A 15,908-nucleotide genomic window follows, 5' to 3' on the forward strand; every position below is an offset into this window, starting at 1 on the left:
CTTGATCATTTTTTTTTTTTTCTGCGACATTTGACCAAAGTGTCGTCTTATCTGTCTGACTCCATGGACGGGTAAAATTTTTCTTTCGTCAGTCATTCCTTCACAGTCGTACTCAGTCAACTATTCAGCGTGGAAATATCTTTACAATTTATGTAAAACTTGTTTCTAAGCATTTTTCATCATCCTTACGTCTCCTTTCCTGTACCTAAAGCTTTGATGTTTTTACAGCAGAGTGTATATCTTTATTCTGATTCGTACTGTTTTTCCTCACTGAGTTACAGCTGCTATCTTTAAACCTGTGGGTGTTTTTCGGACTGTTAGTGAAGCAACTAGTGTGTGTGTTTCCAAGTGTTAATGAAGCTCAACTAGTGTGTGTGTGTGTGTGTGTTTCGGCCTGTTGGTGAAGCAACTTGTGGGTATGTTTCGAACTGTTAATGAAGCAGCCTGTAGGTGTATTTCGAGTTGTTAATGAAGCAATTTGTAGGTGTGTTTCGAGTTGTTATTGAAGCAACTTGTGGGTTTGTCTCGGACTGTTTGTGAAGCAACTTGTGGGTATGTTTCGAACTGCTAATGAAACACATCTGTGGGTGAGGTGGTAAATTTGAGGATATAAACATTTGGGAATGTAAGATGAAATCTCCAAGTAGTTTTGGAGTCAATCTTACGGGTTTGCCAGAAACCTAACTTACTCAGAGGCCAGAAGTTACTCGGAGGCCAGAAGTTAGCTCTGTGGGTGTGTCGGGGTCAAACTGTCAGGGGTATATATATATTTTTTTTCTTCTAACCTAAACGTCAGTACGTGACTTTGTAAGCCACTCATGTTCTAGGGAGGTCTAACTTAAGGGTGGGTTAGTGTATGAAGAGACCAAACCTAAGCTGGTGTCAAAGGTCGAACTTAACGATGTGTGAATGTTCAGAGGTCAAACATCTAGTAGTATCAGAGGGCTTCACTGTGTGGGTGTGTCACTCATAAACCTTGTGGGGTGTTGGCGGGGTCAAAATGGTGCGAACTCGTACGTGTCACAGTGTGTGTGTGAGTGTTGGGAAGTCCCCGAACTCGCTGTGGGGTTCGAATTCAGACTTGAGTGTACATCACAGTTCAAAGCTGCGAGGACGTTAGACGTAATATCCATTGAGTGCGTCAAGGGGCTGGCTCTGTGTGTGTGTGTGTGTGTGTGTGTGTGTGTGATTTTATGACTAAAACAAGTTGGTCATAACGATATATTGTGCCAAAATATCTGTCGCAGTAATATACTGAACCCAGTTACATTTGGCTAGGACGTCAAATGGCGTCCTAGCTTCGTCTCTTCGATGTATATCAAGTGACTTATATTTCTCTCTTGTGTCTCCCCTGATGATGTGATTATTACACGAAAGTGCACTAGGGAACTTATCGTGTTTCATTTTCCCCGTGGACTCATAGGAATATATAATCACACTAATCCGTGATGAAAATTATGAAGGTGAAATCGCACTTCAGTAGGAGTTCATATAATTCTAACATGCAATTTTTCTGTATTGGTTGACGCTAGACGGGGGTACTCCAGTATGATGTTGGGTTTTAAATAACTTTGTTAAGTACTGGCACTTGATGAGGCGGACTGTCTGCACGAAACATGTCGTGCCACATGTATAGAAAAATTGAATGTTAGATAAAAATTATATGATCGACTGGAGGGCGATTTGACCTTTATATATATATATATATATATATATATATATATATATATATATATATATATATATATATATACATATATATATATATATATATATATATATATATATATATATATATATATATATATATATATATATTACGATATTATCCGTCAATTCATCCAAAGGTCTCTATATAATCAAATGTCTCCTTAATCTTCATTACCGTCATATTTTCCCTTACCTCACTCGCATCATAATCATCACACGCTCCTCAAACCTCTCATTATCATCATGTCTTCCTCTCCTCCCCATCTCCTCCGACCCTGACGAACAGGAGGTAGCAATGCACCGAACCATCCGCTGCTCCCCGGAGAGGTGTACGGTGGTGTACACTGCGTTCTATGGTATAACCGTCCTCTAACCTAACCCACGTCTTGAAATCAGCGTCAGCGTAACTTTTACGCTTTATCGTAACCGTACTTTAACATCCTTACATTACCATCGTTAAGTGTGGCTTACATGTCTTTCGTACGATGAGTGTGTGAGTCTAATAAGTACATGTTAAGTGAATTTTGTTCCTACGCGTTCGCCCATAAAACACGGTGGGCTTTATTTGACTGTACTTGAGGGCTACAGCTGTCAGTGTAGTGCTGTAGTACAACACACTGCGTTGCTGTACAGCCGAGAGAGAGAGAGAGAGAGAGAGAGAGAGAGAGAGAGAGAGAGAGAGAGAGAGAGAGAGAGAGAGTTCCTACGACGCGATCTTGTCAAATGGCAGCAGTGCCTAGCGCATATCGCTTGAAAAGAAGAAAAAGAAGAAGAAGAAGAAGAAGAAGAAGAAGAGGAAGAAGAAGAGGAAGAAGAAGAAGAAGAAGAAGAAGAAGAAGAAGAAGAAGAAGAGGAAGAAGAAGAAGAAGAAGAAGAAGAAGAATCGAGGGCGTGTGATGAGTGGGCGTGGGGCGGGCATGTGTGACGCCCGGAGAATGTAGGTATATAAGACTGACGACGCGAGGCATCCTGCACTCCCAGCCATGGCGCTCCCTCTGGTGGGTTCTCGCCTCCTTCTGCAGGTGGGTCTCTCCCTCGACAGTTGGGTGTCTCCTCTCAAGTAAGGGTTTTCCCCCTCCTTCTGCTAGCGTCTCTCTCTCTCTCTCTCTCTCTCTCTCTCTCTCTCTCTCTCTCTCTCTCTCTCTCTCTCCAATATAATATCTTTTCCAACCTCTTAATTGACCCTACTCTCTACTTAATTAGTTGCATCAAGAACTTTCTCTTACCACACCTTGACTCCACGATGTATAAGGGGCCTATCTGCATTTTTCTTTTTCTTCTTTTTACTGTGCTACTGCACATCGTCCAATCAGCGAACCTCCTCGTCACAATACGTCGCTGACGCCAGCCATCAGTGATGCGTCTTATGGAAAGAGAATTATAAATCCCGTTGTGCTAAACAAAATTATCGAGAAAAATTGTGATAATATGCAAGATTTTGTTAAGCCGACTCCTAAACAATGGAGTGTGCAATACATCTTATAACTAAACTGAAATTCTCTGCATAAATGTCAAGTTTGCGGTGCATAGATAAAAAAAATGATAGTAATAATAATAATAATAATAATAATAATAATAATAATAATGATAATAATAATAATAATAACAACAAACTGTGAAAAATGCGATGAGTCTTAAGACCAGACTGAAAAGTATCAAAATTATTTTCAATATCTGAAGTTAATAAGCATATTCCGATTACTGATTATCACTAGGCCTTATTGAACCTCTTAGTAATTAGCCTTAAATCACAGATGAGCACAGGTTTCGACTCATTTTTTATCTACGTATATTCACATAAAACAAAAAATGTGTAAGATGAGAAATATATCCTTATGTACCAGCGATCTCCATTGAAGAAACACATGCTTGTGTATCAGCTGTTATTCGGTATCCAGCATTTCCACATGCTCTAGCTAAGTAAGGGTAAACAATAGACGCATCTACTCATATATCCGTACTTGATATCTTTGTTTCCCTAGTGTATTAGCGACTGTTCTATTATCCGTAATCAATATTCGCGAATACTCTTAAATTCGTATTTACTATGCGAATGTGCACATCCAATATCCGAAAGTATCCTTTATGTCCGTAAAGTAGATTGTCAAATACCTAATGCAAACCAGTACACTAATGTCTACTGCAAATATTCATGAAACTTCTAATATTCGTCCCCGATATTCGCGAATACCTTAGTGCCCGATCACAACCTACCATCATCATCCTCACCCAACTGATGACGATGATTACAGCAGAATAGAAAAATCCAGAGTGATATACACGACTTGCAATTCACCTTCCTCACTAGTGCTTCTAAGGTGTCGACCGCTGACCTTGTATTACCTGCTGGGTTAAAGGTCAACCGAGTCACGAGGTGTTATTTTTGGATTGATAACCCCGGCACCGCTCTTAATAAGCAGGTACAACTGACTATAAAACAGTGGAAAATGTGTTTGTGAATTAATGGCTCATAATGATACTGTCAGACAAGGATATATATATATATATATATATATATATATATATATATATATATATATATATATATATATATATATATAATACATATATAACATATATATATATATATATATATATATATATATATATATATATATATATGAGACAGTTCTTGTATTCAGTTATGCCTTAATCAACTTCAGAATTATACATAAAATGAATGTTCTATGAGAGATCCCTATAAGCTAATCCGCCTTTATTCGTGTAAAAGACGACTTAATTACCTTCAGTCTCCCCGGATTGACACTTTTAAGAGACGAACGACCTTACGTGTTGTTTGAGGATCGAACATGGGGTCAAAGTTCAGTTCTCTGAGGTAAATTACAACCCTGAGCTGCAAAAAATAACAGGGAAACGCCATTAGTTTTCAGCCAGTGGGATTCAAAAAGTTACACTGATTACAAACAAGCACAGATAGGCATTTTTATAATATGCATCCAAACAATAAACATCGTAACAGATAATAGCATCATAATCTAAGTTTATCAGAATTATAAAGATATGGTGGATAGAAAGGCGTTATCATAACGACAACGGGGTGAGAAACGCCACTGATAATCCAAAGGAACAAAGGCACAAACACACTTTAAGTATCCAAACAGAGAGCAAGCATAGCCAAACACACCAAACACAAGCTAAACCAAACATTAGCCAAACACGACAAGTCCAAGGACACAAAAGCAAGAACAGTTGCCCGTAATTCCAAACATGAGTACAACTAATCACCAAACGTTTACACAAATGCAATACATATTAAACTAAAAATCAGGCAGTCAAACGAAGGCAAACTAAATGGCGGACAACCAAAAGGGATAACTAAACACGACATTAGCAATCATATATATATATATATATATATATATATATATATATATATATATATATATATATATATATATATACAGAAATGCAAGCACCACCATCAAAGGCTACAAGGCCCTACACAGGCGAAAGCAAGAAACAGGACGATCCAAGATCAAAGGTGTCTTGCAAAATAGCATTGTTCCAGCCGACGCGCGATTGTCGAATGCCATAACCTGCACATCACCTCCATTACCAATTTTCCTTCTCCCTGCTTAACGGTGAATTAGTCCCAGAATAATACCCAATTACTTCTTCCTGAAGGACAAATTCCTAGTCATTTACTTAAACCTATCGATCAAGCGCTGATTATTCCAATATTTTTCTATGAATTAAGCGGAAGCCAGGCATGCACCGTCGTCCCGGGTATTATATCAACTTTACAATAATTATGTCATTGGTAGGTGTCGTGGCCCACTTTCGGGCTGGTGCGGACACGGAAGTCACGTCTTTCCACCTTCCCGACTAAGCTAGGTAGTATTAACACCACCCGTCACAGACCCCTCCCGTGGCTGGCTGCTCTGTCCGTCTGCCATGACAGCTTCCCGCTAATTTCGTGTGCAGCCACAAAGACCGGTTAGCCAAAGTCACACTTTCGTTTTTCATCTTTTTTTCGTATCATCATCACTCACATCTTCACCTCCATTTTGGATATAAAATGACACGACGCCGCCTTTAATATTATACATTCTTTTACAATGATCACAATCCGTTATGCAATCCGTTATTTTTCATAATAGAATCGCTTTAAAAAAAGAAAATATTCACGATTAACGTCTCACGAATGGCGATCAGTTACTGAAGTTGCAGGAATGATTGGAAACATTATTCTTACGCAATATAAAACATGACTATTATGAAGTATTTTTATCAATGCAAATATTTCACGAATCTTTAATATAACAATCAAATACTTGGTAGCTCTCATAAAGCGCTTTAAGATTTATTTTCACACATAAGAGTGTCATTATAACCATGTCCACAAACTGTGATTGTGATAAGAGTTATTTCCCAAGGGCCATATACAGACTGAGAGTGTAATGTGGCCTTAAAATTACCTTAAAAGAAAATTACCTTAACTCCTTCCTGATGATGAGGGTATTCTAGATTTTTCGGATGGTCAAGGTTTTAACTTGACGGCTTTAATGATCCTGTTACCTGGTAGGCCTAAAGTTCAATTAACCCACTAACCATTTCATCTAGTTAGGACCGTATGTGCTGGGAGATCGTGTGCTGTCTTAAAAGTGATCATCTACACTTGACAAAGACGTCCAGGATTTCTGGTGGGTGTTACAACCTTAGATACTTGCCGGCCTTAATGACCGTGGTAGTCGATAGTCTAGAAATTCAAATAACCAACCACCTATCTACTTTGGTTTCACATATTACTACGAATCATCATAACGATTCATTATTTAAAAACCAATCATATAATATCAATATCTGAAACCTAGTCTTATTTGATCAGTCACTTTCTTTTAATAATAATAATAATAATAATAATAATAATAATAATAATAATAAATAATAATAATAATAATAACTATAATCTACGATCGTCATGAATAACGACTTAACTAACTAGTTGGCCTTGGCGAATATTACTTTCCATCATATTGACAGTCTATAAATCTCGTATATCGTAACTCATGCAAAGACAATTTCATGCATTCTTTCTCGAACTCTGATCGGTACGGTAATTTCTTAAACGAACTATACGAAGGCAAAAGATTCATGAAGGTGACTGTGTGCCAACTGTACAACACTACACATTAGTGAAAACTGCTGTTGTACACATCTATGCACATCGTCTGTGGCTCGGTAAGCAAGGAGAATGTGAGGGCGACGATGCGTGTGTAGCTGCTCTAATGGGAAATTCTCACTCGCGTCGTCTTTTACAGATGAGATGATCGGCATTCCTCAAAAGTCTCTACTAGCAAGTAGTGGCTACTACGTAGTCACCAACCAGGAAGGATCATTACCGGTATTAATTACATTTGGATACCGGGAGTGTTAGCGATGGCTAGGCAGTGATCCAGCACTTCATTTGTACGCAAATCTCACTCCTTTGTCCTATTGTAGCTGTCTTTTCAATTTGCCTCATCCTTACGCGGGCTACTGGCCTTTCAGTCCACAAACATACAATCTCTCCAAGTAACAACACCTGACAAGTGATTCACAAGACTCGTTCTTAATATTATAACCCATCCTGTATTTCCATGATGTTAGGCTACGCTCTAGCCCTGCGTTTTGGCAAAATATCGTCTCGAAGTTCTTTTACATAATAAATCTATACGCGATAGCCCTTCCTCCAGCAGAGACAAGAGTGGAGAAGAGCAGTTTTCCAAGCAAAAGATAGGCTACGTATTCGTCGTTTCACCCGTATACCACAGCTCATATAATTGTCCTGTTCCTCCTACAAACATATCATGGCCTGGATGATATATATACGTTGCTCCTCCAACCATAAACAGAAGCCTAGGTTACACCGTAACAACACCTTCCAATGAGACGCTTGTGGGTTAGTGAGAAGAAATGAAATCGCGATCTCTTGAGTAACCCCTGTCATTTACACCACTTCCGTAACTTACACTCCGAACCATCAACGAAACGGAACGAAAAATCACGCGATCCATTTCCTTCTAAGAAGCACGAAAAATACGAGAAGGAAACTTTCAGAAACCCTGAGGAGGGGACGAGTAATGTGGATCTTTAAGGGTCTTGGTCTCAATTTTGAGCAGCTCTTTTAGGAAGACAGATTTTCTGTTTCCTCGAAAAACTATCATTATCTTTCCTCCTTGCTTTATTTTTTTTTCCCCCCCCGTCTTTCCAGCCCCTTTTCTGTGCTGGATGAGGAGGACCTTTGGATGTGACTGAACCTTCAACGTAGATAAAAGTAAAATGATGTGTAGTTCCTGTCGACTGTAACGTAGATATTAAACATGAGGGAGGTTAGGACTCCGCTGTTATGTACTCAGCACCACCTTCCTCACATGTACCGTATCAAGTGCGTAATTTTGCGCTATTTAGCAGTATGTCTTGCTACTCTTTGCGTTGTTATGTGCTAACCATGGCGTATGCTATGCCCTTCGCTCTATGTGTGCCTGCGACTGTATGTTACGCCACTACGTCCATAGCTGCGTTATCATGCCTTACGTTATGGTCACCTGACATTACTATGCGTTACGTCATGGTCTCCGTGCGTTACTATGCGTTACGTCACGATCTCCGTGCGTTACTATGCGTTACATCATGGTCTCCCGACGTTACTATGAGTTATAACATGGTCATCCGACGTTACTTCAATATCTAATAACTTCATCATGATGTTGCGATGCTTGAACACGACGTCACGACGCTTAAGCATGACGTAACGACCCTTTGGGTATTAAGGTGTAGCCTTGACCTGGTCATTAAAGGTCAGGTTAAAGGCTGACATTAGCCCGTTCTCACTGTCGTGCTCTAGGTAGAGTCGCACCTTCATGCAGAGGAAGGATACAAAAATCATTACAGTCAATTGTTTGCCTTGTCTACCTAACCTTAAACGTCATGTGACATCTAACCAGCAGTGTTACTGACAGCGTGTCTCTTCATAACGTGTAGGTTTTTTCCTGTTTTTCATCCACCTTGTCACACAGCACTCACGTAACACGAAACAGGAAGCGTTAGTAGTATAACCCAGATACTCCAACGGTGGTAACATGGAACAGCAGTAGCAGTGACACTGGAGTGTACAGCACCAGCACCACAGAGACAGAAAAGCAGCAGTAACACGAGAATGAAACACCAGCAGAAGCAGCAGTAACACGAGAGTGAAACGCCAGCAGAAGCAGCAGTAACAAAACGGTACAACAATATCAATCCCCACGTAACTACACCAACAGTAATACCGGTGAGGCCAGACCCCAGCTGCTGCTATGAAACCCACCATCCAAGAGAGGAGTTTCCCCACTGGTGCTTCGAGAAGCACGCGAGAGCTTAAGCAAGCACAGAGGCATACAACCATTCGCACGCAAAAGCACTCACAGGCAGCCAGGAAAAGGAAGAGCGCTTTGATCGACTCCCAGGGTGGTTTTGACATTAACGTTTGAAGGTTTACATAGCAGAGCCTTTTGACGTACACCACTCACCGATGTGCGATTCCGTAAAAGATTATTTTGATCTTGGTAGAAAACGAACCTCCCTAAGGAGTCGAATCAATGTTTCGCTTCTCATCCTTGACGTTATGAAACGGAACATTGCATCTGGCATGATCATTCAATACTGGATATGTTCGAAGTGGGAAATTAACCGCAACGTATTACCGACTTCATCTTAATTGACAAACTGCGGCTGTTTACATGCGTTTTGATGTTTGTCTGCATTTGAAGTCGATCATACGTGAAATCTTTTAACTCCTAAATCATTCAATTTTCACCAAATTTCTCCCACCTTCATTTGCACTGCTAATAGGTACCACTAGACAAGCCTAACTCACATTTCACTCTAAGTTAAATATCTTAATTCCCCCTTTCAAACTCTCGCTTGCATACACCTATCTAGATAACGTTTCTTAAAACCATCTATAAACTCAGTTTATTGAATGATATACACCTCTCATTTCCCCGTCGTTCTACTGAGCCCTATATACAAACAGCCATTCATCATGTTACAGCAAGAACATCACCTCCTCCAGATGGCATACGTAGCAGCTACGGTGGCCGAAATTGTCCTTCTTCCCCACATAGCCTTATCCTTCTCCAACACATAGCCTAGGAAGGATCGTCTAAGCAGTCTTTTTACTCTTTCCTACCTGGACTGTAGCAGTATCACACCTAGTAACCTGGGGAAGTGTGTGTGTGTCCTCTCGGTTCATGGTGGGTTTAAGTGTTCAGCTCCTTCAACTTCTTCAAATAAGTGACTTAACATTTCAGCTACACTTACGTCAGACCTCTCTTCTTCCTCACTCGTGTTTGCTCGGGTTTTTCTTGGTATAGTATACCTGGTTTCCCTCTCTCCCCTCTCCCTGGGGTTATAATCATGAATTAATGGCACACACACACACACACACACACACACACACACATTCTTGAGCACAGAGACAAACACGCCACTTGCTTGCCCTTAAATCACTTCCTCGCGTGACAATTCGAATTATGATGGTATAACTCACCTTTACATATAGTTCAACAATGAGATGTGTTGATAATCTTAAATGCATGAAGATACTAATAATCATTTCCAAACATAACAGCCCGAAGTTTTTGAAAAACTTACCCTACCCACTTTAGTTCAAATAGGTCACTACACCCATTAAATTATTTATGTCCCAAAACATTTGTTCTATACATTACAATACTGTATATCTTGTTACCAAATGCGCACTTAATCATCTCTTGTCATGATTTTCCCAAGTGTTAAACAAACAATTCCTTCAAATGGATGGAGGACGCGGAGGGTTAGGCTGGGTCAGGGCCTCTGTATTACTTACTAGAATTGCTTGAGAATCTTGTTGTCTTCAGGACTCCGTCGTCACGGACTCACACCTCTCTCTCTCTCTCTCTCTCTCTCTCTCTCTCTCTCTCTCTCTCTCTCTCTCTCTCTCTCCTGTACATAATGATGATAAGTGGTGGGTAAATGCGCATTTCTTCTTGTAAGTATTGCATAATAATGATATTAATAACTACATTTATATTAGATACTACTTAATAACTACATTTATATTAAGCTTTATCACTATGAGTTAGAGTAAACCCTCGCTAAAACTCTGTCTCTACCAAATTATGTACCTATCCCTCGATAAATGATCCTCAATACTGATTATGGATTATGTAAGACATCTGTCCAGATTTACGCATTTCCGTTTTCTTTTTTGTTTATGTATTCTATACGGTGACATAACATTTCCCTCTAATTGTTCCTTACTTTACAGAATCCCCTTTCGTAAAACATTTCAACTTTGCTTACTTAAACTTATGGTTTAAACTTTCACTTCAGCCTTTATATCTCTAGAAAGTGAATTTTGATTGACATCAACTTGTTTATCTTATCAGTCCTGTACTCATCTTCCACTCCCCTGGTACGACTGACAGCTGATCTTGCTGTTGCTGGCAGCGGCGACGAAGGCGGGAGCGAGCGGCCCGCGGGTACTGCATGACCCTTATTACGGCATCATCGCTGCCTACAACCTCCATGAATACCCTCCCACCTCCCCTGACTCCCACTACCAGACACCCGACCACCAACACTCACCAGTACCACCACACTACCTCCAGGGACAAGTCTATGAGGTAAGTTTCAAATATCAAAACTGTCTGTCTTACATAAAATCGACTTCAGATACAAAGTTCTCATCGCCCCTTCACGGCGTTTCTCTAACGTGAACAAAAATATGTTCACAGTGTCTACCTTAAACTAATCTTATCTAAGTTTGGCAGAGGATTAATGGGTACTTTTACTAAGAACTAGAAACCTAAAAGCTTATATATACTAATATGTAGGATGTATGTTAATTAATAACATTCTTTGAAAATGGTTATTTCTATCGATAATTGATAGACGAAAGTTGTATAAACGTATTAGATTCGTTTAGATAAGAGGTGGGTACTCTTACATATGATTCACATGCTTTAAAGTATCGCTTAGGTTAGACTAACCCACCTCCTCTCAACAGTAAGACATGTAATCAAAGCTGATCCAGTACCGAGCGATGCTACGTTAAGGCTATGCACCGACGCACACATATGCGTACGCTCTCACGACACAAACCTGGCCAGATTTTTGGACTTCAACCCCTAAAGGACGACGGGTTAGTTGGGCAAAGGTCACGCGGTCGTTCCTTCGTGCTTAATTTAAAGGTTAATTTGACGAGAATGCTCGACGAAGAATCCGAAGGCTGACCTGCCACTGACCTTCACCTACACTCGACCATCGATCGACTGGGATATCCCATGAATTAAAAGCAAGTAGTGCTGAGAGAATCTGGTAGACGCAGCAGGATGACTTTGCTCCCCTCTGAAGAGAATGAGCTAATAAAGTAAGAACTTCCTAAGCAGGATATCCAGTACAGCGATAAATCATGTCCTAAGAACATGACACAATACACAACTAGTCATCCATGTTCGCCTGCTGTTAGGGATTTCTTTGATAACATCCCTTTGCAAGATATCAAGAAGAACATACTACGCTCACTGAATAAATCTACTGCATCGTCCTAGTTCTATTACCTGTAAACTCTATCAAATCTCAAGTGTACAGAGAACAGACATACTAATTACATTTGAGCCAAGATCCGAGATACTCTGTATTGCCAGATACATCCAGACACGACCTAATCTTAACTTTTCAACTTTTCACCTCACATGCATCCCGAAATGGGTTGTGGGGTGGAGGGACAACGTAGATTTATGAGAGAAAATGAGAATACGAAACTTAATACATGAAATGATCATTACAGTGAATGTTAAAAATTGGCCTGAATTATCCAGATGTACGATGTTCCTCCTGGGTGTAGTTCCAAGATCCACCACCTAGGTGCTCAGCGGTACATGCCGGGTGATGGCAGTTTAAAACAAGTTTTAGTTTTTTACGGTATTGACTGCTATGCCAAGACACGCGTCAACAATGTATTTCATCTCTGAGGTTCATGGTTGGGCTAGGTCCATCAACGGGGAGCAAGCTTGAAACAGCGGAAATTAAATCAAAAGCTACTGATGAAGTAATTGGTCAGATAACTGAAAATATATACAAATCATATAGAACTTCATCATCTGTTGCCATCTTCCCTGTTAAGTGGAGTCCTCCAGCCCCCCTTAATTGACTCCTGACTCTGATCTTTTCTCTTCAGGAACCCAAACGACCGTCCGCTTTCCAGTACAGGGTGAAGGACCAGTACCACGGAACGGAGTTCTCCAGGCATGAGTCCAGCGACGCCACCGGCACTAAAGGCCAGTACCAGGTGCGTCCAAGCCTACCAAGTCTTTCTTTGGTCAAGTTTCATCATCATCCAGCAAAATCTAGACAAATAGTTTCAGACGTTATCTCTAGCAAATTAAAATTGGGTGTTCTGAAAGTCGGACTACACCATAATTTCTAAATTCCTCAGTTTTCTAATTACGCACCATTTCAAAAAAAAAAAAAAAAAAAAACGAAGCCATCAAGGGCATCAGTTGAAGCTTCAATTGGCCCCATTCCTCGAAGCGTTTTTGTAAGCTAGGCTGAGTTACGTTCCAGTACGTTATGTAGTTCCATTAGGTCATGTAGGATTATGTTAATTAGGTTAGTACTCTAACCTAATCTAACCCAATCTTACCCAATCTCCCTTTTCTATGCTAGGCCATCTTAGGTCAGATTAGGTTATGTAAGATTAGATTAGGTTAGTACTTAAACCTTTTCTGATCAAATTCTACCAAATTTCCCTTTTTTTCAATAATTCTGACATTTATTTGTGATTCGTATTCATAGGTTCAACTTCCTGACGGTCGGCTGCAGACAGTCATATACCACGCGGACGAGGGCGGCTTCCACGCCGAGGTCATCTACGACGGGGAACCCCAGCACCCGAAACCCCAGGACGACCCCCACTACGACCCCGAACCTCACACACCACACGGCGCCTAACTCAGTCGTCTATCTTTCGACACCAGAGCCAATCTATCATTCGACACCCAGGCCAGTCTATCACTCGACACCAGAGTCAATCTATCACTCGACACCCAAGCCAGTCTATCACTCGACACCAAAGCCAATTTATGATTCGAGACAAGATTCAATATATCATTCGACACCAAGGCCAGTCTATCACTCGACACCAGAGCCAGTCTATCACACGACACCAGAGCCAGTCTATCACACGACACCAGAACCTGTCTATCACACGACACCAGAACCTGTCTATCATACGACACCAGAACCAGTTCACCACTCTACGTCTCGGTCAACTTACGATTCTGCATCGAGTTCTGTACATCCTTCTACGTCCGAACCACTTCACATTACTGAGCCTAAACCTGTCTTTTCTGAACCTGATCCACTTTACCATTCTCCACCCAGGCCTGACATTCATCATTCCACATCCGATCAGTTTCACCCAGTTCACCAAAGCACTCCTAAATCAGTGTATCATTCCACTCCCAATTCAATCCTTTATTCTACGTCTGAGACTGTACTCCATCACGACCCTAGATCTGATCCGGCCCACCGCGCAGCCTCTAATCCAGCGGTCCATGGACCTTCTGACGGTGAACACGGACATCGGAAAGTAGAGTACACGGTCCAAGAAGTCGTGCGCTCTCCAGATGCGTCAGCGCCTCGACGCGCGGGCGTGGGTCCAGCCTACAGAACGTCTACCGTCTACAAACCATCTAGGAACGTCCATGGCTTCACTGAGATCTCTGCTGACCTACCCCCTGGCCTGAGCCAGTCGCCACCCCAACCAGATTATAAGCCTCTCTTCACATCACCTCAGCCTGCGTACGAGGTTGTCCACTCGTCCCATCCGGCGTATGACTATGAGATTGGTCCCCTTCCGACGCAGCACAACTCTCCGGTGCTGTTCGTTCTAGCGGACGGTCGCTCAGCGGAGTCTTTGGACTTGACCCATCCTCGTATCTTAGTGGCTTCGAAGTCTCACTCCGCCATAACAGAGAGGTCCACCAGCACTCAGCCTCCGCCAGTGAGCACCCAGCTCTCCTCCTCGACCTTATCATCGACTAAACAGTCACGGGGCTCCCACTCCGTTTTGGTAAAGCCTGAGGACACTAGCCCGAAACCCATCATCACCTCGCACGCCGAAGCCAAACCCAAGGACGAACATCTGAGTTTAAAAGTCAATGTAAACGAACCGCTCTTCCGCTCAGACACGCCGGCGTTAACGCCCGCACCGAAGATCACCTTCGAGGAATCGCTCTCCCACCCCAAGCATCAACTCTAGCTAGACCAGCAACTAATGCACTCCTTCTCTCCCTCCACAAGCTGGCTACCAACACCACCTGCACATCACGAGACTGTCCTTCCTAACGTCGACGGAAGAAGCCTTTTTTTACCTAAGGTTTCGTTCCACTGCTAATATAGTCAGTGTGCTTGAGATGGAATGGGAGAAACCGACCATCACCCGATTCAATCATGGTATTTCATCTGTACACTTTTAATTATCTATGTGAGAGACAAAGACGTTTATTAAGAACAATATTCCTATAGTGATTTGATGGAAATTCTATTTCTTTTTTAACCCTTTCCAAAAAAGAAATAGTAATTTCAAAAAGATATAATAAAGTTTGTAAATTCTCATATTGTTTTCTCGTTTTTTAACCATATCTTCGTCAAGTTACCACAACAGTGTGATTAAGTTCCTCCCGTTACAGCAACTATGCCAACTAAAATGTGCACTCACGAGTATCGATCTTTAACAAAACTGACGAAAACTTTTGACATCAAGACGAACCGTTTCGTAATGCTCGATGGGCCGTGAAACTGACCCAACTTCTTGAAAAATCGGCGATAACTCGGTCAAAAAATGAACACAAAAGTCCTAGTGGGACGCAGCCTTAATGGTTAATTTCCATATCGAAACCTGCCACGCGCCTATACCATCAAACGTTACTGTACTAATGCAAAAGCTGATATTTCAGACTTATTTTCTTAAAAGGAAAACCCAACGTTATTCTCAGAAAGAAAAAATGGAACGTACACGAAGACTCGCATGAACACAATAAAGTGTGAAGACGTTAATGGTATTGCTAATTACTTTAGGTTATCAAGAAACCTTTGCGGCCGCGGGGGAGCAGTAGACCATAGACCAATGCATATTTTACATCGAGAAGTTTGCAAGAAGAAACCTT

At 41.2% G+C, this 15,908-nt stretch overlaps 1 protein-coding gene across 1 annotated transcript; it reads left to right on the forward strand.

Annotated features, from left to right (window-relative positions):
• The first annotated feature begins 2,604 nt into the window (after positions 1–2,604).
• LOC139765782 (uncharacterized) lies at positions 2,605–15,349 on the forward strand. Its single transcript, XM_071693571.1, is given in 5 exon segments — positions 2,605–2,732; positions 11,163–11,360; positions 12,917–13,027; positions 13,534–13,665; positions 13,667–15,349. Coding segments are annotated over 5 exon segments (1,815 nt in total). The 5' UTR covers positions 2,605–2,693; the 3' UTR covers positions 15,002–15,349.
• The last annotated feature ends 559 nt before the right edge of the window (positions 15,350–15,908 follow it).

This window comes from Panulirus ornatus, chromosome 56 (assembly GCF_036320965.1).
Source record: "Panulirus ornatus isolate Po-2019 chromosome 56, ASM3632096v1, whole genome shotgun sequence".
In the NCBI taxonomy this organism is placed as follows: Eukaryota; Metazoa; Arthropoda; class Malacostraca; order Decapoda; family Palinuridae; genus Panulirus; species Panulirus ornatus.